Raw genomic sequence first — 23,550 nt, 5'->3', positions numbered from 1 at the left:
GCTCACTCATATTTCTGTTTGTCTATGAATAAAAATGACAGAGAGAGTGGGGAAGATGAGAGCTAGTTGAAGAAGTTTTAAGGACTGTGTACATTTAGTGTTGTGATGACTTGTCTGTTAGAGTTAATAACATTTGAAAATTAAAAAAAAAAGTTTAAGGACAGCCCGGCAACTCAGGAGACTGCTGCAATTGCAAATGTGAAACACTTATGTAACATTTAAGATTTAGGTTAATAAAATATAAGTGCTATTGTGTTTGTGTGTGAGATTTAGTTCTTACCATTCCTAATGTACTGCTTGACGCAGGTAATGAGTATTATGTACTATTTCCTAACTTGATTTTTATTAATTTATCTAAAAAAATTACACAAAGTATACCCTCCTAGAAGATGTAAAATGTTCTACGGAGTTGTAAATTAACATGTTTTAGTGATCAGATTTGCACCATTGTTTAAGAAATGTGAAGAAGTATCAGTGGGAAACTTGATTTAAAATCAATGATACAATCAATTATTTAAATCACTTCAATTTAAAATCAATCCACCCTGCTTTGAGGAGTAACTTCTTGTTGGCTATTTCATAATTGCATTCAGCTGGGATGAGTCTTTGTGGAAAAAATACACAAATGGATGCATCTCTGTCTGGGGCCCTGTTTCACAGGATAGTACCAGCCCAGTGACTAGATCAGAAGTGCCAGCCTCAATGACAAAGGGCTGGTCAGGATCAGGGTTGGCCAGCACAGGAACAGACATGAAAGCTATCTTCAGGCATTCCAGGCCTGGTGGGCCTCCAGGGCCCATGGAAACCTTGCCATTTTGAAGAGGATAGCAGTTATAGTGGGTGTGACCTTTGAGAAGTTTGAAGATATGCTCCTGTAAGAGCTGGCAAATCCCATGAGCCTCTGGATGTCATGGATGTTCTGGGATTCAGACAATCTTGAACTGCAGGTACATTCTGAGGGTCCCTTTGTAGTCCACCTGCTAACAGTATGAACACCAAAAATTCAGCAGATGATTGGTCTAAGGCTTTTCAAATTATGCATATAATCTGTTCTGGCGCAATACTGTGAGAGCTTCATAGACACTGTGGTCATGGCTTGCTTGACTACTGGAATAAATTAAGGTATCATCTAGATACGCCAACACAAACTGGTCTAGGACATTGCAAATGTCGTTGATCAGGTACTGGCAGGTGACAAGAGCATTGGTGAGTCCAAAGGGCATTACCAAACATTCAAAAAGTATTCCATACCTTGTTCTAAAAACTGTCTTCCACTTGTCCTCCTCCCTGATTCAAACTATATGATATGCAGGTTTAGGAGTTCTAAGATTAATGTAAGGGGTACAGTAGCTGCTTGTTTGCAGCTACACTTTGGAAGAGCAATCACCGCTTATGGCCCACATTCCCCCTAAGAACACTTTCCCTACCATCAACTGTCCACTTGGTAACAGCAACATAGATGACACATAAGAGCAACAGTTGTGATGTCACATCCGGGGTGGAGATTGGGAGGGCGCATAGGGCCTTGCCCCTCACCCAAACTACATCTTTCCACTCAACTCCTTACCCTGGCCCTTCAGCACTGCCCCAGGGCACACAGCCCCGTCCTCTGGCCCTGCCTGACAGAGCCTGCATGGAGAGCAGGTGTAGAGGGGAATTTGGGGAGAAGGTCTAGCAGAGAGGACTATTTTGGGGCAGGGGAGCCAGGGTTAGGAGAGAAGCAGAGGTGCAACTGGAAGGTTTTCTCCTCCTTCCTTCCTCAGCATCTGGTTTGCAGGCGGCGGGGAGGGTTTCTATTTTGTAGTAGGGAATATCAGGGAACCTCTGTGAACTTCCCTTCATCTCAATTGCTGTTCCCTTTATCTCAGTTGCTGATTGCGGGTGTGCTGTTTTGAAGTGGGAGATTGAGGGACCTCCTCCCCAAGGCACTGACCTGTCCCTGTCCCCTCTCATCTCCATTGTCCATGCTAGGCCCCCACTCATTTGCAGGTTGTGCACAGTGCCCCCCCCAGCCATCCATCCCTCACCAGAGTGGAACATGAAGTTGCAGCAGAACCCTCTTTCGTCTGACCCTGCAGCCGGGCTCACTCAGCCATTTTGCTGACTGGGGGCTCCTGTCAAACCTGGGGTTCCCCTGAAACTTGGGTTCCCCCACCCCAAACACCCTTACCCCCAATAGCATGGCTGCTGAAACTTCCTTAACTCTTCATACTCTTTTGGTCAAATGACACTCCCCATAACAGCAACAGCTGTTAAGGAGCAAAATAGGAAAAAGGCACTCATATGGTGCTACTAATGAGCTTCTACTGTACCAATTGCATATATTTATTTGGTTCAGCACCCTGTAGCCTACGCAGTCTCAGAGCAGTCTTTCTTCTTCACAAAAAATACTAGGGCACCTGCAGGGGAAGTAGAGTGGCAGATAAAACCTTTAGCTAGGTTCTCCTGAAGATACTTCCTTAACCTAGCACCGGTTCGGACACACACATATATTATATATATATGCATGCCTGAACAGAACCTGGGTTCCAGGATGAAAGTTGATGAGGCAATCAAACACTATCCAGGGGTAGTGACTCTCTGTTCTGCTTTTTGGTATTTCACAGGAAGATATGGTCCATTTGTAGATCTCAATTATGCATTATAGATTCAATTAATAGAGAGAATATTGACACTTTCTGTTTAATTCTGTTGAATCATGTTCTCTTAAAGGATGATAAATAATTGGAGACTCACCCTAATATATTTAGAGTACAAGTGAATTATGCATATGCGATAATATTAACACAAGCATTTGACATTGTTAACATGCCAGCACATACTGCAAGGCAATATACATATTTTGTTGCGTTACTCTCCAAACTTGTATCTGATGTTTTTAAGGTTTCAAGACAGCCTCTTTTTAAAGTTATTTTCCAAAAGAAACAGACTTCAAACTAATCATTTGTAATAATTAGACCAGTAGACAAACAAACACAGTATCATATCTGTGCCAGTTACAGGTATAGGTGAACGTCCCATGCCCTGAAATTCCCTCCAGTTAAGAAAGCTTCCACCACCAAACTAAGTCAAACCTACTTTCCCTAGGTTACAGATTGTGTCAACTATATTTTGAGGAACAAGCACAACAATTTCTCTTCTTGCGGAAGACAAGCTCTCTCTTTTATCCCCACCCCCTTTAATCAAACCCACGTTCCCCCATTTAACAACAAATCCAAGTCTTCAGATATCAATTTCCATCTCTATCATGGATCCACTTGTCTCCAGGTTTATTACTTGAAAAAATGAAGTTCTCAGGTAAGCACAGATACCTTTTTCCATTTTTCCTTGTGCTAAGGTCCACAGAACTATTAAAACAGGATTTTCAAAGCACCGTGCCTCCTGGGTGGGAAACAGGCTCATCCTTTAAAAGAGAATATCCAAGACACAGTTTATTATGTATAGCCTCCATCTTTCCCAGGATAATAACTATAATCAAATAATAATAATAATAATAATAATAATGACAACAACCACAGGATAAATCATCCCAGGACTTCTACCAGAAAATAGTCACAGGATGACCAATATGCTGAATTTGATTAACGTGTGTTCATGGCCATGAAGCTCCCAGGTGTGTCTCAGAACAGGAGTTGTGTCTACTTTGCCACGAGAGAGACTCTCAGTGTTCCTAAAGACTTGATTTTAAGACTTGACCAAAAGAAGACTAATTCTCTTAAGTACATTTAAGAAAGTATGCTACGATAGTTCTGAGACTGCCTGTCTGAATTAAACATACAGTACTGGGTTTTGTTCAAGAAAGCTCCCAATTAAAAAAAAATTGGAGGGAACTTCCGGGACAGGGCACTCTTCCGCAGCCTGACTGAGAAGTCTGGCTCTATCCCGAAGCTGCAAGCAGGCATAAGCACCCATTGTGATGAATCTGCAGATTTTAGCATAATGAAGATACAAATCCTACAAGGACTTTGTTGTCTCCAATCCCCCTGCTTTAGGGCCAAAAGCCACTTTCACGGCACAGATAACAGGATATAGTGACCTTAACCCATGAAAAAATGTTCCATATACACAAAAGACAGAAGACCCCACCTAATTCTTATCATTAAATTAATCCTCATCCACAGTCTAGAATGAAACCGTAAACTGTCAAATTTTCTACTGAGGTATTTATATGGTCATTATCCTTGAATCATCATAGCATCACCCAACTAATCAGAAACTTAACAGCCATCCCTTTCTTTCCAGCCTGAAGAAGAAATAGATTAAATTTATTGTGTGCGCACATGAAAATTTTAGAGGGAAATCTAAATTGACGAAATTAGTTTTGAGTGATGATATCCATAGTAATTCATCTCTCTCGGGGTAAATTCCATCGTTTAGGCCTTTAAAAGTTGTGTACACTCATAAATTTCCCCTTACTGACTAACAGTTTCATTATTCCTGTAAACTGCTGCTTCCTCCGCAGTTCTCTCTCAGGTAAGTAGGGCCAAACCCATGAAGGATTTTGAATATCTGGGCAGACTTCAGACTGTACTCTGTATTCAGTTAGGAGCAAGCACAAAGTGTGGGGTTGTGTTCACAGCAGTCAGACTGCTGCATTTTGTCTGGAGATTCCAAATGATACAAGTTTTCATTATGCAATAATCAAGCCCAGAAGTCCAAACTGCATTTATCAATTTGACCAGGTTTGTGCCTCAGAGATTACATCTTTTGGCCAACTGCAGATAGACATGAGTGTTTTTCGATGCCATGGCTCTTTGGGTATCTATAAGCAATGAATAGCCCAAATGGACCCTAAGATTACATACTAACAATGAAAGCACAGATGTGTTCAGCAGCAGGGAATGCTGTAGAGAATGCAAGTTCTTCAAAGCACTTCTTCAGCTTCAATAAGGTCAAGTTTCAGCTTTAGTTCAACTGCTCATCAGGGTTATTATTTCTGAAAAGAACTGAGAGAGCATGGGGGGCAGTGCTATTTACATTTGATTTAACGAGACAAAAGTGTGGTCTGCATACTGCTAGCATTTCTGCCCACGTTGTCACGCCAGCTCTATGGCTTCATGATGTTGAACGTCGAAGGAGAGAACTGAGCTTGTGTGACTCTACAGGTAAAAAAGGAAGAACCATTCCCTGTAACAACCCTATAGGTCTGAAAAAAGGGGCTGATCCATCCCAGTATGTTTCCATTCAAACCTGCAGTTTCTGGGCAACAGGACAAGAGAACTTGATAACATATGGTATCAAACATCTAGCAGACATAAAAAAAACCTGACTTTCTTTTTTTTTTTTTTTTAAATACACGCTCTTTAGAGTATTTCCCACAAATGCCATAGGAATGAAAGTAAGGTTCTACATGTTGCTCTCTTCTAATAACATCTTGCAGCAAGATAAAGATGTGCAAAAAGTTTTTTGCACATATTATAAGGGATTGAAATATGCACCAACTAATCATTTGTTTTTTATTAAAAGAATTACTGCTCTTTATCCCTGTTATATACAGAGAGACAAGTCAGAGACTTAGTTTTCAACATATACCTCATACACTTACACACACGTAACTATTTTGAGGAAAAAAATGATGTTTATATTTTGAGATTACTGGAAAGATTATATTGTGAGTGTTCTTATGAAATAGATTATTTGATAATTTATAATGTCATTAACTATTTGCTTGCGTGCTTCAAAGTGCTTCAGTTTTATTTATGGTGAATTAAATTCATCATCACTCAGAAACCTCAACTATTTATTTTTAATTAAGAATTTTTTTTAATTTCCCAGGGTTTTATTGTTTTACACATCTTTTTCGGTTTGTTGCTAAAAAAAGTTTCAACTTTTAGAACAAACAGTATGAGCTATCTCACCGGATTATTAAATTGGAGAGCGTGAGCTGCATCAGGCAAGCTAATAACTGCTCCTACAACAGTGCTTTATAAACATATGCTATACATTTTAAAAGGTTGGCATTTTGATTATACAGCTAAATTAGCCAACCATGCAGCCTACAGTCCTCAAACATTTGAAAAGTGCTAAAATCTCTTAGAAAATTAAAGGTCAAACCTAGAACTAGAACCCACTTAGCCAGGTTCCACAGCCACTGCCTCCACCCACCAACACACAGTGCCTCCAAGCCAAGTTACTGAACCTCTTGGTTAAAGTTACCCCATCTAAAGTTGTGGTTAAAAGAATATTTTGTACTTAGTTCTTTTCTCCATCTGTAGATTTCATAGCATTTAGACAAGCATTATTTGCCCAATATTACAGTTAATTACAAAGATTTTAACCAATTTGTCTGACATACCGCAACCTGCTAAATAAAATTTTGGTGTAGCATCTCAAAGAGGGGTATGTTTTCAGCTCTGCTACAAGACTCCTTTTTAAACCACGAGTAACTGAACAACACATAGTTGACAAATCTATACAATGGACCACGTGCACACTGATATTAGGATTTTACTGGATGTGTGAGTCTCCCCTTTAATTTTCAGGAGTGGCACTGGCCAGTGAGGAACGTGGTTCTGAAGTTGACAGTGAAGATATTCTCAATCACTATTTTCTCTGTTCATAGGCTTTGTTGATAAAGAATGTCTACGTTTCAAACAGCAGTATCTTAGAAATATCACCTCTTACATGGATCGATGTACATCTTTCACTGAGTCATGTAACATGATTGTATTTTGACAGCTAAGGGAAGGAAATTAAGATGGCAAAAATTTCAAAGAGGTGCTAGTTTGAAAGGTTGGAAGGGTTTTAAATCTCCATAAGTAATTAGGTTAAAACTTGCAGAAAATATTCTAATGGCAACTTAACCCTAAATATTTTAAAGCAAAAGGATCTCTCTCTTTTCAGGGGAAAAAGAAGGAACAGAGTTACCTGGGTAAATTAAGTCAAACTAGGATGACTGTGGATATCCCTCTTAACATGGAGAGTCACTAATCTCACTATACTCAAGAAGGACCATAATGTCTAAATCACACCATTACCAAACTGCTAGGAAAAGTACTCATAATCCAAAAGCTGCACTGAGACATATTCTGAAGCAACAGAATCTGGTATCTCTTCTGAGGCTACATAAAATTAGCAGTGTATAATGTAGTACACACTACTATCAAACAGTTATTTTTAAGCCAACTTTCTGAACAAATCAAGAGGCACTTGTCTTCTCTGAGGATTAAGACTATGGGTGAGTTTGAAGTTTTAAAACTAAGCTGTTTGAATTAGTCAAATGTCTGAACAATAGTTAAAGCGTGAAAAAATTAGACCTTTTGTACTCAGAATTCAAAAATAGCCAAAAGGAATTTTACCAAACCATTATTTAAAGTTACTTTTGAATAAGTAACAAGTATGACAAATTTCAAACCAAAAGGTTTTCCTCCAGAAAGTTTTAAAGTACTAAAATACAAAGATCTGGGCTATTTTCTCATTATCCATTTTTGTGCAGTTTGTGTGTTATTAAAGTATACTGAGTGAACAAAAGTTTTAACTTTTCCATATAAAACAGACAGCTTGCATTAATAGCCAATTTCTTATTTTGCCTCTGGCCTTATTTAATACACTAGGTGTGCACCAATCTCTCATTAGTGCACACCCTAAAGTGTCTGACTACACGTTTAACACACCCTCTGCAGTTTTATTTGATCTTTTCAGCATTACATATTAGACTCCTAAGGCTTGATATTTTGAGAAGTTAACTGATGCTGTAACATGTACTTTTTTAAAGAAAAACTAGGGATGTAGTTCTACTATTCAACACTATAAAATTAACTGAAGGCCATTCTAAATTAAGTAGTTAATAAAAAGCTGTGTGAATTTTTCTTGTCCTTCCTCTTTTATCATTCTGTGTCTATTTTCTGCCTTTATATTTTTTTCCAAGTTCACTTTGTTCTTCTTACTTGCCAGTGCAGCTTTTCTTTCCTGTGATATGTGTTTCCTTTCCCATGCCTTGTTTTTCCTCTGGCTCTGTCACTTACATGCTCCTCACCCACACCTACCTCAGTTCTTACTACCGCTTCATTTCTTTGGCACTTCCTGTTCTCTTTGCATTGGTTTTCCTTCTCGTGTGCTGTCATGATACTTCACATTTCATTGTGTGTACAGCCAGGCTTACAGAGAAACTAGCCCATGATGTGCTAAAGTCTGAAGGCTACAGAACTACATAAACAAGGAACCACAGACATGAAATAACCAAGTTGGAAAGGGCAACAGAAGTGAAAGATGATGAATAATGGGGAAAGAGGGCAAAAAGCAATTATAAGACTAAATACACCCGGTAACTACAAAAAATTGTGTCCTGCCCCTAAAAAATGTTTGATATGTTTAAATCTGCATACATGGATAATGTGTTTGGGGATGTAAGGTCTTCATACAAGAGATTTTATTTATATATTACAATTCTAGCTGATACACCTTAGTCTAGCAAGACTAGAAAAAAAAATCCAGTACTATAACAAACATTAATTCCTTCAGTCAAATTAAAAGCTTTTTAAAAATTAAAGGCTTGTGATGGGAACACCAAAAACAGACGTTTATGTTAGCTCTATGGACTAACGTTAGACTTTTGTTTAACAAATCATTCAACTTTTTTTTTTTAAATGTAGGTATGACTTAGCCAGCTTCAAATGTTATTTTAAAAGCAGCAAAATATGTTTTTCTGCAGAATGCATTCCTAACATCTTTAATGCTTTTTTTAAAGCCACAGAAAAGGCTATGCCATAGAGTAAACTGTTCAGGCCAGAAATGATGTTTTTGTTTCTGTGAAATAGCATGTTAAGTTGTGGTGCTATATGGACATGAACCAACACATACCTAAACTCTTAGGACAACTTAATTTACTGTAGAGATTTTTTGAGGGAATTTAAATGCTCTGGCAATAAGCTTTTACTAAAATTGGCTAAACAGCATGGATATGAGACATGTCGGCATCCAGTCAGTAATGATTTTATATATAAGATACCAAGGATTTACAACATTAGTTTATCAGGCTATACTGACTGCTAGAAAAAAGCACTTCCTGTCATAGTAATCATACATTTTTGTTCTCTTTAAATGAGTGCTTACTAAGCAAAGATAAAGTGGAAAGTAAATCTCATTCTGAAAATTTGTATCAAAAGAAAGTACCTTTAAAACCATGACCCACATAAATTCACAGGAGCTCGAACCTATCATATGTCCTGTAAGACCCCAATATTAAAGAGAAGCAAGCCATGGGATGGAGCCACGTATTGCCCTATCTACATTACAAGTATGTCAAGGACCTGGTTCCAACACAACTGTCCCCCATCAGTGGCTCCCGCTTATAGAGCAGATGAACCAAAACAAGACAATAGAATATAGACAAGGTGGAGCTATGTTTGTAACCAAGTTCCCTGACATACTTGCTGTCTAGACATGTTGGGGGTAACGCCAACATACTAAATTCTGATATTTGCAACATCCTTGAAATTCGCAGTTCTCATGTCGTGGCTGTGGTCAGTTTTATGAGGTGGACAAGTATATAATTTGCACTAATTTGCTACTAAAAACTAAATACCACATAAAAACAGATTATGTTGTATACATAAAATGGGAAAAACATCTGAATTCTAGCGGTGAAACTAGGGTATAGAAAAGGTACAGCTACCCCAGCAGTTCAGAACTGATGATGATGTATACTGTAAGCTATGCTAGCTCAGAGTATCAAATTTGTTAAAAGAAATTTCTGAATAGCAAGAGTACTATACATACATACAGAATACTATTATTACTCATTAGGATTTCAATATATTATAATGTACAGCCATCAGCCAAATATTCATATTGCCCCAACTTGCAGCAATAAATTGACCTATGCATCCTTTACAGCATGAATTTCTCAGCAATGACATGAAATAGTATCAGCTCACACTCCCTACACCCTGCTGTTCAACAAGAGGTGCTTATCTGGTAGGCTAAAATACAAGATACCACAACTTCAGAATTCCAAAACTAAACAGTAGTTTCTGCTTAGCTCAATTATTATGCACTATATTCCACCACCTCTCTATATATACAGGTGCACATTCTGCTTGGAACCACACAGCCCAGGTTTAAAAATTTTTATTTTTTGCTTTTACTTGAAAATTGAATCTTGCCACCACAAGAAAAAGTAAATCAACAGGTTACAGTGAAAGAGAGTTAGAACAGTTGTGTGTCTAACACAGCTTTTCAAAAAATGTATCAGGCACAAAAATCTACTTACTTGCCTGCCCTTCAGTCACTCCAGCTATAAGAAATCTTGGAAAACTAGCCTGCCAGTACATGTAATTTATTGCTATTACTTATGACAACTCTAAAATTAAGGCATCCAGCCATATTTGAGTCTGACATTCCAAAGCAAGCAAAAACAAACAGTACTTGTATGAGAGTCTCATATAAATGCCAGCCACTACCATTTTAGAAAACCATCTCAGGAGCTATAGTCTTTAATTTTAGCATATCTGCTACTCATTAAGACACTGAAATATGTTAAGACACTATAAAAAATTTAGGAAGCAGCACCGGCTACAGAAAACTGAGTCCCCCAGTTCTAGTCCCATCACTCCAGGAGTCTTAAACAAGCCATTTAACCCCATGTCTGTTTTGCCATCTGTAAGAGTGGTTTTACCACTTATACTGCAACACTATGAAAATTAGTTATTAGTTGCACAACACAGTATGAGCAGTATTAAAAACACTGACATTCTCTAATGAAAAGGGTCATAAGTTGCATTTAAGCCCCACACTTCTCAAAAACACACTCATTTTAAAGAAAAAAATTATACTCGACGACTATCTGCAGGATAGCATCTGGGTTTAGAAGTGGCAATAACTTGTCAACCCTTTGAATAACAAAGTAAACACTGACCCCTATAACAGTAGTGAAAGCGAAGAACCAGCACACAAGACACATGACATGTACAGGAAACGTGGGGGGGGGAGGTGAAGAATAGGCAGACACTTTCAATGGTACTAAAGAATCTCTCATAGTACACAGTTTCACGCACACACTCTAAAGCACTCATCGCTGGTAAACAAACAGCAAGAGTTAACTGCCGCGCCTAAGCAACGCAAGGCGTGTAGGATTTGGTCCTACTTAGTAGCTGATTCACAGACAGGGCGCAGAGGGATCTCCGCATACTCACCAATAAGCAGTCACAGTTCACTTCAGATTTGGGGTCCCTTAACATCACATCGATTTTTTCAAACCGAGACTCAAAGTTTTCTCCCGTCGACATGTTTCCGAGGATAAAGTTTTCCTTTATGGCCCAGCAAAACAAGGTAAGCTACCAGGCTGCGATGCTTCCTGAGTATCCCCTAGATCAGAAGAGTCACACACGCTCCCCGGAAGACTTAGAGCCAAGGGGGGGGGGGGGGGGAAGGAAGAGCTGCCCCCCCTCCCCTTTTATCCGCACACAGGCTTTTCTAGGCTGCGAACACAACCCCGCCGGTTGCCTCGCTCCACCTCGGTCTCACCAGCCGCATTCCCCGAGCCAAGCGGCCGCCCTCGGAGCCAGCGGAACGGTTCCTCCTGCTGCTGCGGCTCGGCTCCCGAAGAGCAGTTTCTTCTGAAGCAAAAACCACCATGAAAACAGGAAACTCCTCAGCGCCTCGGGGCTGCTCCCTCCATGGAGCCCCCGGGGCGGGGCGGCGGGGACAGGCGCTGCCCCCGCCCTGTGCCCAAGTTGCTGCGGGTAGCGGAGTGCCAGCTGCGCAGGCCGCCCCGGCCCCCCGCTTCCGGGGGAGATGCCCCCTTCCTGGAGCGCGGCGACACCCCTCGGGCCCGAGCGTCTTCAGCGGAGGGACGGCAGCATCTTCCTCCCTCCCTGCGGCTCCTCCTCAGCTCCCCCGCGCCCCTCCGGTCCTGACCGGCCCCGCGGGGACCCGCCGCCCCGTCTCAGGCAGCTCCCAGCCGGGAGCCGCGCTTCAACTCGCCGCAACTTCCAGCCCCAGCTCCTCGCCCATCTCCTTCCCCCCGAGGCCGGCCGGAAGGAGCCGCTTCTGCGGTGGAAGGGACCAAGCGAGGCTGCGGAAGGGAGGAGTCGGGAGGGCAGTGAAGCAAGGTCCGGCCGCGGCTGACGCCTCTCCTCAGCGAGTAACTCTGTAGGAGAGCCGCAGCACAAATATGTCCGCCTTTCCTGTTTAAACAGACCGAAAGGGCCGATTCGGCCGAAACCAAGGGCGCATGCGCCAACTAGGAGGAGGAGGAGGAGGAGGAGGAGATGCAGCGCCGAGGCGGCAGGCGCGCGCTTTCCCGTCGCACCACTCAACGGCCGCCGAGCACGCGCGAGCGAATCTCCTGCCCGTGCATGAGCTGACGGGTGAAGGAGGCGCGCGCGCTGCCTGGATGCCATTGCCCACGTGCTTCTGGCTGCTTTCGCGGCGGGTACGCGAGGGTTCTCCCGTGGACCAATCACCGTCCGCTAGTGGAACATGGGTCGTTGAGGTGGCAGAAGGTGAGGTGGTGGCATACTGCAGCCAGCAGGAGAGTTGCTCTGACACGCCCTGCCCTTAATCTCCTCCCGTCCCCACCCCAGGCCAAACTGCTGGGGAAGTTAAAGAGAGGCTGGAGCGAGCGAAGGGTGCAGGATAGGGCCCTTCTGCGGGGGATGTGCTACTGCACACATGGCAGTTACAGAAAAGAGTAGTAGCACCACTTTAAGGGGAAACTGTGCTGGCGAAATCTGCATTTTCAATAGGGTAGACTGCTGCAGCAGTTTAAAGGGGGGAACAAACAACTCTGATGCCACCTTTGAAAGGATGGTGCTGTTTTTAAAGTATATTATCTCTCTCACACTTGAGTGTTTCGGGCTCATCTTCTATTTATTATTAGAGAGGTACGAGTCTTCATTTATCTTTGCACCGTTCTGACCCTAGAAACGGTGACTTCATGATCTTTCCACTCCCAGCATCTCCCCAGTTCAAGTTTACCCTACAAGCAGTTGCATAAGGCAGCAAGACATGCTTTGTCCAGGGCACGTAGACTGGGAGTGGACAGTTGGCTGGGAAAGTCTCTAGTGCAAAGTCTGCTTCCCTGAACACAATCCATACTAGTCTGCAGTTTACATTCTGCCACGACCCACATCCAGAACGGAGACTTGGGAGAGTAAACAAAAATAATACAGCAGGAAGTTTAGAAATATATGGTGTTGAACTCTTCAGCTGCACAGTATTTTTTGTGTTGCTACTTCATTTTGGCAAAATGGAATATGCATGACCAAATACTAATTTGCAACTTCGCTAAGGAACATCCCTTTTAATGATTAATCAAGTACATAACCTCATCATATAGCTTCCTGGAAAGGTCTCTATGCAGATTCAGTTCTTTGACTGTTGCAGTTATAAAAATGGGGCGGGGAGGCAGTTATTTTATGAAGACTGCTAGTCATTAGGTAAGGAAGAATTTAATTAACTGTAGAACCAATGCATGATATTTGTTTTTTTCTTAGCCACAACTGTATACCTCCAATGATAAAAATAAATTTTATAAAATTATTGGTGAAGTACACCGACTGCAGAACACTTGTATTGACATTTGATTTAACTAATTTTCTGCTGACTGCCACCACAATCCCTTGAGTGTAGGGTTGGTCGTTCTTTGAAATAGCAGTGTTCTGTTTGAACAACCACAGAGCAGAGAAGAACATACCACGTACAAGAGGCTGTACTGTTATGTGCAAGTGTTTTGTATGCAATGCAGCAAGCAATCTGTTACAAATGCAGCTCCAATAATCTTTACAGTCATAATAGTTAAACAAGAAAATAATGATAGTTAAAGATAAAGTGTACATTTAAAAAAAAAAAATCTTAAAAGGGACAGATTCAGCTACAAAGGCCACAAAAAAGAAGAGAAATTGTCATTTGAAGGGCAGATACTTATGGCATAGATAAAGCAATCAGGTCTAGCACACAGGCAACTCATTAATAATCTAAATAGTGTATTAGGTCCCATCCTGCAAACAGACACAACACAACTTCATTGGGGCTACTTGCATCTGTAGATTTAAGTGCATGCATGTTTGCAGCATTGGAACCTTAGCTATTACATCAAGAATGTAACAGGGTCAGCCACTTCCTGAGCACTCTGTCCATGGCCACAGGTGGCTATATAGCACCCTACCTCTGTTTTCTGTCTTCAGGGCTCTTTAAGAACTTCACACGGTCTTTCTCATGGCTAATATCACCCTTACCTGGGCTGGTTTAATAAGAGAAACAGTTCAAAACTATCCTTGGAATCCCAAAATAAAGTCCATCACAAAAATTCATACTCAGCTCTGGCATCTTCTACCATATCCAGAGCTCTTGATCTGTCCCAGTCTGCTCTTCACAAAGCTGCTACTCCCAGCCTTTCCTAGGTGGAGTTCAACTTTCTGGTCTGGCTTCCAGGCCCAAACTCTTCTCACAGTCAGGGTCTCCTAGGTGAGCCTCCTCCTCACTATAGCTCTCCTCTGCCACACCTTTTTTTTCTATGGTGAAGCAGACTTGACTGAATAGTCTATAGCTCCACCAACTATAATTCCTCAGTACTTAGCAGCTTATATCCTCTCACTTTCCCCTGTGTCTGTCAGGTAATGTAACAACACCTTTTTAATAGTACCCCATTTCCCCAATGTTTTTAGTAAATCACACAATGTAATGTTTTACCTTAAGACATTTTAATTCCTCAAAAAGCTTTTCCCTTTCTTCATCAAAGCCCTTACATACCCATAAAAAGTGATAAATTGTTTTTCCACCTTACAAAGGGCACATAGTCCATCTGTGTGTCTTTTTATTGGAAAAATATATTTGTTTAAACCGCAGTGGGCAGCTAGTATTCTAAACAAAAGCACTTCATTAGTCCTATCCAGGCCCTAAATTATGTTGTAATCAACTCTAGGGCACAATTAAAAAAATCTTCCGCTTTTTTCATTAATCCAAATTTTTTGCCATTCCTCTTTTAAATTTTTCTGTACTAGGTTTTTGAATTCCTGTTTACTCAAGGGTATTTCTATGTCCTTCCTTCCATTTCTTACAGCATTTTTAGCTGCTGTCCATCATTTCAGATCCCAAAATGTACTGGGATCCAAACTAATGCTATGTATATCCCGATCTGTACTCACTCGGTTATTAGAAATATAACTTAATTGATTAAACCACTTCTACATACTAAAATACCCCCCCCACCTTTTTTTTTTAACATCACCATAAGGCCTGAAATTGAATCCGAAAAATGGCGGCCATTGCTTGGCAAACATCCCAGATCCAATTTAATACTAGTATTATTACTACTAGTTCAACTGTCATGACAGCTACATAGTCAGACAATCTTTTAGAGGTACTAATTCCCAATTTTGGTATACAATAATGCTGTACCTACTCTTCCTATTTTTCTTTTTTGGACCTCTTTGTATATATTTGACAAAACTGACTCCACATTTCATCTCTGTATTGGAACACTTTATTTTTAAAACTTACTGTCTCTTTTTAACCCTTAATTTTATCAAATAAATCTAAATCCATGTTTGGATATGTGACTTTCCATCCATAACTAATTTTCCCATGACTAAAAGTTTTGACTTGGTTCAACTTTTCCTTGTCTTTCAGCTTCTGCATCCACACTAACTCGAACAGCATATGGAGTTCCAACATTGTGTGCTATAGTTTGCCTATTGAATTCCCAAAGGTCCTCATAAATTTGTTTGGTTCTTCCATCATTGTAGTTCCCATTAACTTTGGCCCTGAAAGTTAGGTCCAGTAGTTTCATTTATAGCGCAACTGGAATTTCACTGGAAACTATATGTAGCGCATATAGGTATCATCATCAATGTACCACATGCAGTTCATAGTGTGTTAAATCTAATTTTTTAAGTTCTGATTTTGATGCTGACCCAAAAGCTTGGCAGCCATAGTCAATAACTTGTCTGATTAAGGCTCTGTATACCATCAGCAGTGTTTTCTTACCTGCACCCCAGTTGCTCCCAGCAAGACTTTTAAGCAGGTTAATCCTTCCTGTAAGTTTATCTGTAACATAAGTTATATGATATTTCCAAAGTAATTTAGTATCAAATATTACCCCTACGAATTTGAACCTTTTAATTATATCTATTTGTTTTCTATACAGATAGAGTTTACATTCCTTTGTAACTTTCCTTTTTGTAAAGAACAGCCCTTTGGTTTTAGCAATGGAGAACCTGAAACTTCATGCATTTCCCTTGTCAGAGGGCTCATAACATTCTGATTCTCTTTTGTGCCACCTCCATATTCCTGCTCCTAATCCACAGAGCACAATCATCTGCGAACAAAGTGACACCTACCCCACCAATTATTTGTTTTGGGAGATCACTTACCATAATATTAAATAAGACTGGGCTGATAACACTTCCCTATATACCATTTTTAATATGTATTCAACATAACTTTTCTCTAGTGCACCTATTTTGTACAGTAAGCCTTCCTTCCATATACCCTGGAATTTTAAATGCAAACTTTTCAACCAGTCAATGTTTTCTGCATACATATGACATCTGGTTTAGTTTTCATTTCCAGAATATTTTATTTTAGTTCTGGACCATATGCTATCAGACTGGGCTTATTCCAACAAAAGACTGAAGTCCCTGTACTAGTTATATTTCAGCAATAACTTCATTCAAAATTGCATGAATACAGTCCTTGATAAGTTGCTAATATACAAGTATTTTTCCCACTGCCCTGGCTATAATGGTCATTTTTTCTGATTCCCCCCCACAATTAGTGTTCAATTTATCACTTCTCTCATAAATGCAATAAACCTTCCTTTTTTCACCATTTGTAGGTTACCTATTTCTTCTGCAGTGTTTATTATATTCTTTATAGAATGAGGCTGTGTTTGCAGTTCCCTTTTTCCTGTTCTGTTTGTCTCTTCCTTCTCCACTTGATGCTTTGAGAGCCATCTTACAGCTTCCGCATAAGATACCTTATTAACAATTTTTGTCTCTTTAGCTTGTCTTGCCGCAAGACATTCTCTATATGCTGTAATGTGGGTATCACCAAAGTTACTACATTTTCCCTCTGATTCCTCTATACAGTTTACATAAGAATGCTCTCCCTTCACATTTATTGCATTTTGTTTTCCCTTTTACAAATATCTGCTACATACCCATACCTGTTAGCACTTGTAACACCTTAAAGGAGAAAGGATATATGGCTTGGTTCTAAATATCTGAAACCCTAGGGTTAATTTCTCAGGTAGAGTCACTCCCTTAAATGTAATCAGTACAGCTGTTGATGGCTTGCTTTCTCCTTCTCCTTTACTAATGAGTCACTTACTAACATTTTATCTTCTGTGCTTTTGGTTATCTCATCATTGCTCATTCTAATGGCACTCCATATATTAACCCTTTATTTCAGTGAAATGTTTGGTAGCTGGCAAATTATTTTAGTCTTTAGCAGCCTGTTCTTTGTTTTTAGATTCAACTAAAAGATCACCATCTCACAGCCTCCTAGCTCTTACAATATTCCTTATGCTTTTTTTTAATCCAATCAGCTACTTTCACAGGGTTAACATCACTTAATCTTATTTCTTTGGCTACAGATCTTACAATTATAACATTTTGGTTTATTTCCTTCTTCAGCTTTGCTTTTTTGCTGATATCATCATCTGTTTCTGCTTCTACTCTTTTCTTTTTCCCCTACTTTGTATCCATTCTTCCTCTCTAAAATACTCTTGTCATTTTTCAGTGTAACTTCATTTGAGGTCAGAAAATCCTCTATCTCCCACTAGCTCAGCCCAGCTACACTAGCCCACCTTTCTTTTCCTGTTAACCTCTGGCACTTTATAGGGTGCACCTGTCCTCTAATACAGTGGTTCTCAAGCAGGGGTATGTAGAGGTCTCCCAGGTGGTAAATCAACCCAGTTAGATATTTGCCTAGTTTTACAACAGGCTGCATAAAAATCATCAGTGAAGTCAGTATAAACTAAAATTTCATACAGACAATGTCTTGTTTATACTGATCTATATACTGAAATGTAAGTACAATATTTATATTCCAATTGATTTATTTTATAATTATATGGTAAAATGAGAAAGTAAACAATTTTTCAATAATAGTGTGCTGGGACACTTTTGTATTTTTTTGTCTGATTTTGTAAGCAAGTTGTTTTTAAGTGAGGTGAAACGTGGGGGTATAAAATCAGACTCCTGAAAGGGGTACAGGAATCTGGAAAGGTTGAGAGCCACTGCTTTAACAGGCTTCATAGGGGATTGTTAATGAGCCATAGTTGGGCTGGAACAGTTCTCTCTTAAGAGGTCCAGTCCACCCTGTTACAAAATTCCGTAAAGTATAGTCAGTTATAATGAAATTGAGTATAATTGTTTTTACCTAGTCTGATGTAAACTGAAAATTGGTCATTTCCTCTTCCTGCTTTTGTTGCTCCACTTTAGAATTTAGCTAACTTTTGTCGAGTGAAATGGAAGTTACTCAACATACATATGCCCTGATAGTACTGAATAGATGAAGTAAACTAATTTGAAAGAGAAACCTTCCTGGGTCTGAAAGCAGATGCCTCTTTATGTAACCAAATATGCATGCCTCTTAGAAAAAGAAAAACAAGTTCATATCCTTAGGAAAGCAGAAATCACAGCTTTTACATTAATTTAGTCCTGCCTATATTTTCTGTAATATATTTTAGGTGGCGTGGTTTTAATGTGATACAAAGTATAAAAGATAATATAGATATGAGTGCTAATTGCTTGATAAAGAATGCAGTTCCTGCAGCGTGCAGTTTTCCTTGATTGATATAGAAAATTAGTGAAATATAGAAACATTCCTTTGGCTTCCCCTAGAAAGATGATAAAGCACCCTGTGATAAATTACTTGTATATAGTGCTTATTGTACAGATGATGTTCCTGCACAAATTACAATAATCAGACTAAAAAAACAATAACACAGTTTTAAATAAATGAAATTTCAAGGAAGAGTTAGCATAAAATGAACAAATCTGTGGTAGATTAAAGGCTAAATTGTGAAATGCTGTGTGGGCCCTCCCTGACGTGGGTCCTACTGTGGCCACCATCTTATGAAAGGCCAGGAAGTATTAAGTCAAAGACCATGTCTTTAACTGGCCCAGTAGATTTTTGGTGGCTGCCCTTCATCCCTTAACTGTGTGTTTACACTCACAGAAAAAGAAGAGTGTGTGTAAGAGAGTAAATTTCTAGGGCTAAGTTCATGATTACACTGAAGTCAGTAGTTACGTTAGGTGAGGCACAAATCAGACCACATATTAGATTCAGTTACTAATGTGTAGTCTACCTTCAAATTCAAATCCCTATTTAGTCAACATTAAATCAGAAATAATAAATTCACATCACATCAAACTTGTCCTTTGTTCTTCGCTTTCTACCCCACTATATACTGAGTCAAGTTCAAAGTCTTGTTCTTTAATTTCAAGGCGCTCTGTAGCCTGGACCAGCCAGTATACCTAAAACGCTACGAAAAGCTCTGGGTTGAAGACCTTGGTTGACAAATCCACTCCTCAAGCCCAGTGGAACTTTCTACTAGAAGGATAAAGCTCATCTGTACAAAAGACAAAGCTTTCTTGGGAGCTGGTCCAAGACTGCAGAATGAATTCCTACAGTAACTAAGGACCAATACAACCTCCCCACCTTCTGTTCCATGTCCAAGATGCACTTCTTCAAACTTGTCTTCTCTAACCTAAACACATAGAAACGTGTACATTTTAAAAAACAAATACCTTACCAAAACACTACACTGCACATACAATTTTCCCTCTGGGGAGAAGATGAGAAAGAAAACAAACTACATGTAAGAGATGTTAGTCACATCACTTACTACTGGAAAGCCCTCAGCTACTATATGATAAAAGAAACTGTAGAACTGACATAAATAGTAAAAGGGCCTGAAAAAAGAAAAACTCTAATAATGATATTAGAAAGTTTACAAGCACCTTTCATATATTTGAAGAAATTTTGTTTGCAAATAAAGTTAACATCTGAAAACACTTTAGCACATATACATTTTGCTTTTTTTTTTTTTTTTTTTTTTAAACTAAGTTTAACAAAGATAAAAGGCTCTAGGTAAATGAACTTGTACATATCTGATGCATCAGATATTTAAGTGGAACTGCACTTCTCTAATGTACATTTTCAAAATAAAGGCAGTTACACAGTGACCACCCCCTAGTTTCTGTAGAAAAATAAGTGACAAATTCGCGTTTTATTTTAAATTTTAACTAATCCTGAAGTATATGGATTAGGGACACAATCTCTCTTGATGGTGCAGTATGAAGTGTACACATACTTTCTATTCCCATATGATGTTTTGGAACTCCAGACTGATTAATGGCTTGAGCCAAAGGAAGTGCTTCCCTTGACTTAAATGGGCATTGGACTAGGTCCTAAATAAGTAAGAAACATATTGTAGCTATGTTTATTTGTGGAATTGACTATAAATAACTGTTTTTGTGACGTCCTTTTAAAAGTGTGTATACATATATACATACACTTTATATATGCAATATGAATTATATCACCTTGCAGCTAATCCTGTTCCCAGTGAATTCAACGGGAGCAGGACTTGGAGCCAACTCTATGAGCGTGCCAAGAATTATGTTTTTTTAACATTACACAAAGAAAATACCAATAGACAGATAGAAAATGCATTACCACATTAGATCCATGGTCTGTTTAGTCCAGTGTCCTATCTCCAAGAATGGTCATTACTAGATACTTCAGAGAAAAGTGCAAAAAAACCTCATAATGGACAATTATGTAATAAATTGTCCATAGGGCTAGGTTCTGTATACACTAGAAAGGTGTTCTACTTTAATTATACTTGGATACAAGTGCTTATTCCAACAAAGCTTCTTCTCATACAAGAAGGGGAATAAACTATACCAATATAAGACATCTTTATGCAATATAACTGCATCCACATTGAGGGTTGTACCAGTATAACTATTTTGGTAAAGGGGAAAAAAAAAACAATACCATCACACACCCTTAAGCAAACTAGTTATACCAGTACAATTTTCAAGTGTAGACCAGACGTAAGTTTTTTCCTAACCATAGACAGAAATTAATGGTTAATTTATGCCCTGAAGCAAAAGATTATATCCCTTAAACATTTGATCTTGTCTAATCTAACTATGGTGGTTATTCTTATAAATGTTTTATAAAAGATGCAGTGCATTGTTCTGGATGAACCCAAATGACATTAACAATGTTTGAATTTTCTATAGTTAAATTAATGCAAGTAAACAAAGTAAGCAAGAGGCATGAAAACCATAAAGATAATAAGTGCATATAGCATGGACTAAAGTAAAATTCTAAGAGTAACTTTTATACTTTGGGATTATTTTGTTACGTTTATGACTTGTTTAACATTGTGAAATGTCTTCAGTGTTCTAAATGCACTTGTACTCTGCAATATAGAGCTACATTGTTTAAAATTAGAAAAATAGGTGTCTGGAGTCAAGACACTGGAGGATACTGGAGTCAATTTGAGTAAATTTTAGATAACTAGTGTGAACCTGAAGGTTGTTACTATAAGATAGTAATTATGACACCCATTCAAGTAAGAGGCAGGGGAGAAAGAATTAAGTATTTTCTGCATAGCCAAATTTTACTATAATAAAAAATTTATAGTTAGACAATATTGCCTCCAAACTTGAATTAATGGAAGGATTACCCAGCATAATCTCAAACTTTTTATAATAGCCTGGATGATATCTTAATAAAGAGATTGTCTTCTGAGCCATGATCCCCTCCCCTTCCCCCCCCCCCCCCCATTCACAACCATGCAGACCTCCTCCCTTCCCCTTTATGAACATATAACATCCCTGTGGAAACTATAACAATTTCTTAGATAGATATTATTATGAGGAAAGTATTTAATGCATTACTGCAGTTTAGCCTAGGAAATGAGTGTGGGCAGCTGTGGGAAGCCCCACATCCTCCACTTGTCCTGGGCAGGGGCTGGGGTGCCCAAGAGCAGCCCCAGCCCAAGTCCCCCTCCCCTTAGGGCATGCTGCCCAGTGCTCCCCACAGCGGCCCAGGCTCTCTGGGAGGATCTTACTAATGCCTGGCTCCAGCTTCTCGCCTGGCAAGGAGCAGGGCCTTGGGGTGAAGAGGAGGAGCAGGGGAGGGAGTCCCAGGTGAGGAGAGGCTAAGGCCCACCTTAGCACCCGTCCTCCCCTCACTGGGAAGAGGCAGGTACTGCTCCTGAGCCTCAGGCTGGTGCAGAGCAGTGCCACAGGGAATCTGGACAAATGCTGTCCCGGAGTCATTCAGCTTGGGACTTGAAAAGTACATTTTGGGACTGTTCCACCCAATTAGGGGACAGGTGGTCACCTTAGTCAGAGCCCTGAAAAGTAATTACTTGGATAGTCCGGCTCTGGAGGAAGGAAAGGGAGTCTGGAACCTCAGAGAGGAATTGTTCCAGCAGCCTGGCTTTGGTGGGGGCAAAGGTGAACCAGAAGCCACACAAAGGAGCTACTTTATTTACCTGGACAAGTGGAGAAACGGCTCAGCCTCTCAGAGGAACAATTTTGGTTGGTGGTGGGGACCCACCCTGAAGAGAAGCTATTGCAGGCAGGGCAGGAGTTAGATAAGGCTGCATGCAACAATGGAAACTCTGAAAGTTTCTGCCAGTTACCAAAGGGCACATTTGTACAAACAGCTCAGCACAGCAGCTCTCAAAGTAAGCTGTGCTGTACTGAGAAGAAAAAAGAGCTGGGAGTCCTGAAACAGACACCAATCCCCAGGGCAAATTCCTGGTTACCAGATGGCTCAGTCCAGTCAAGGCAACATCAGCCACCAATGCATTTTCAGGACTTCTTAATTGTATATCTTACAAGTTTAGAAAATTCTATATAAAATATACTGCATAAGTTTAGTGTGTGATTTCCCCCCCCCCCCATGTGAAATCAAAATTTCACTGGAACTCTCAAAGGCACCACACCTCGATGAGGGCAATTTCCATGCCAAATGCTGGTTTCCCATCCCAGCCATTTTGGCTCTAGATATAACAAAAAAGAAAAGTTGCCAAAATTTCTTCTTTACCATGGGAAAAGTATATTTTTTTCATGCTCCTTGAGCTTAGATATGGCCAAGCATTTCTCCCCCCCCCCCCAACTTCCCCCCCCTCCCCACCCCCACCCCACCACCACCTACCTCTCTAAAAATCTCCCATTTTTGAGCAAAGAACAAACCTGGAAACTTTCATCCTGAAAAGCAGATATTTCAGAAAGTTATAAGTGAATTAAAATGGAAACCACTAGGCAGCATTAAATCATAGTGCTCATTGCCAGTCCTACTATAAAGCTATTTATAGTTTATTTTAACCTGATCTTTTGCTCTTAAGCTGTTTGCTGTGAATCTTGTGTAACATAGATAACTTTTTCTCTTGTTTTTTTTTCTACTTCCTGAACTTTTTTACCCCTCATAGAGATTATGTACCCTCCAGCTGCCCAACAATGCCGTATACACTTGCCAGTACAGGATTAATTCTGCACAAAATTCCCTCTGAAGTCATCAGTTCTCAGTGTCAATTATCCTTGATTTCTATAGGAAGTGTGGATGTTCACT

General features: G+C 39.8%; 1 protein-coding gene across 5 annotated transcripts in view; it reads right to left on the bottom strand.

Moving 5' to 3' along the window:
- Positions 1-12,091, bottom strand: part of ROCK1 (Rho associated coiled-coil containing protein kinase 1) — a 165,532-nt gene extending 153,441 nt beyond the window's left edge. The window contains exon 1 of one of the 5 annotated variants that reach the window (XR_010919512.1): positions 11,133-12,091. Coding sequence is in view for 3 of the 5 variants with exons in the window: in XM_067546875.1 (XP_067402976.1) it covers positions 11,133-11,225 (93 nt within the window). In the remaining 2 variants the exon portion in view is untranslated. Of the gene's footprint in view, positions 1-3,311; positions 3,331-11,132 lie in introns of those variants that run through there. The other 4 variants (XM_067546875.1, XM_067546883.1, XM_067546891.1 and 1 more) reach the window with 4 other exon arrangements.
- Between the last annotated feature and the right edge of the window lie 11,459 nt (positions 12,092-23,550).

This window comes from Emydura macquarii, unplaced genomic scaffold, assembly GCF_026122565.2.
Source record: "Emydura macquarii macquarii isolate MOO-44397 ecotype Brisbane River unplaced genomic scaffold, CSIRO-AGI_Emac_v2 contig_212, whole genome shotgun sequence".
Lineage (NCBI taxonomy): Eukaryota > Metazoa > Chordata > Testudines > Chelidae > Emydura > Emydura macquarii.
This window is presented reverse-complemented; position numbering and strand designations above follow the sequence as displayed.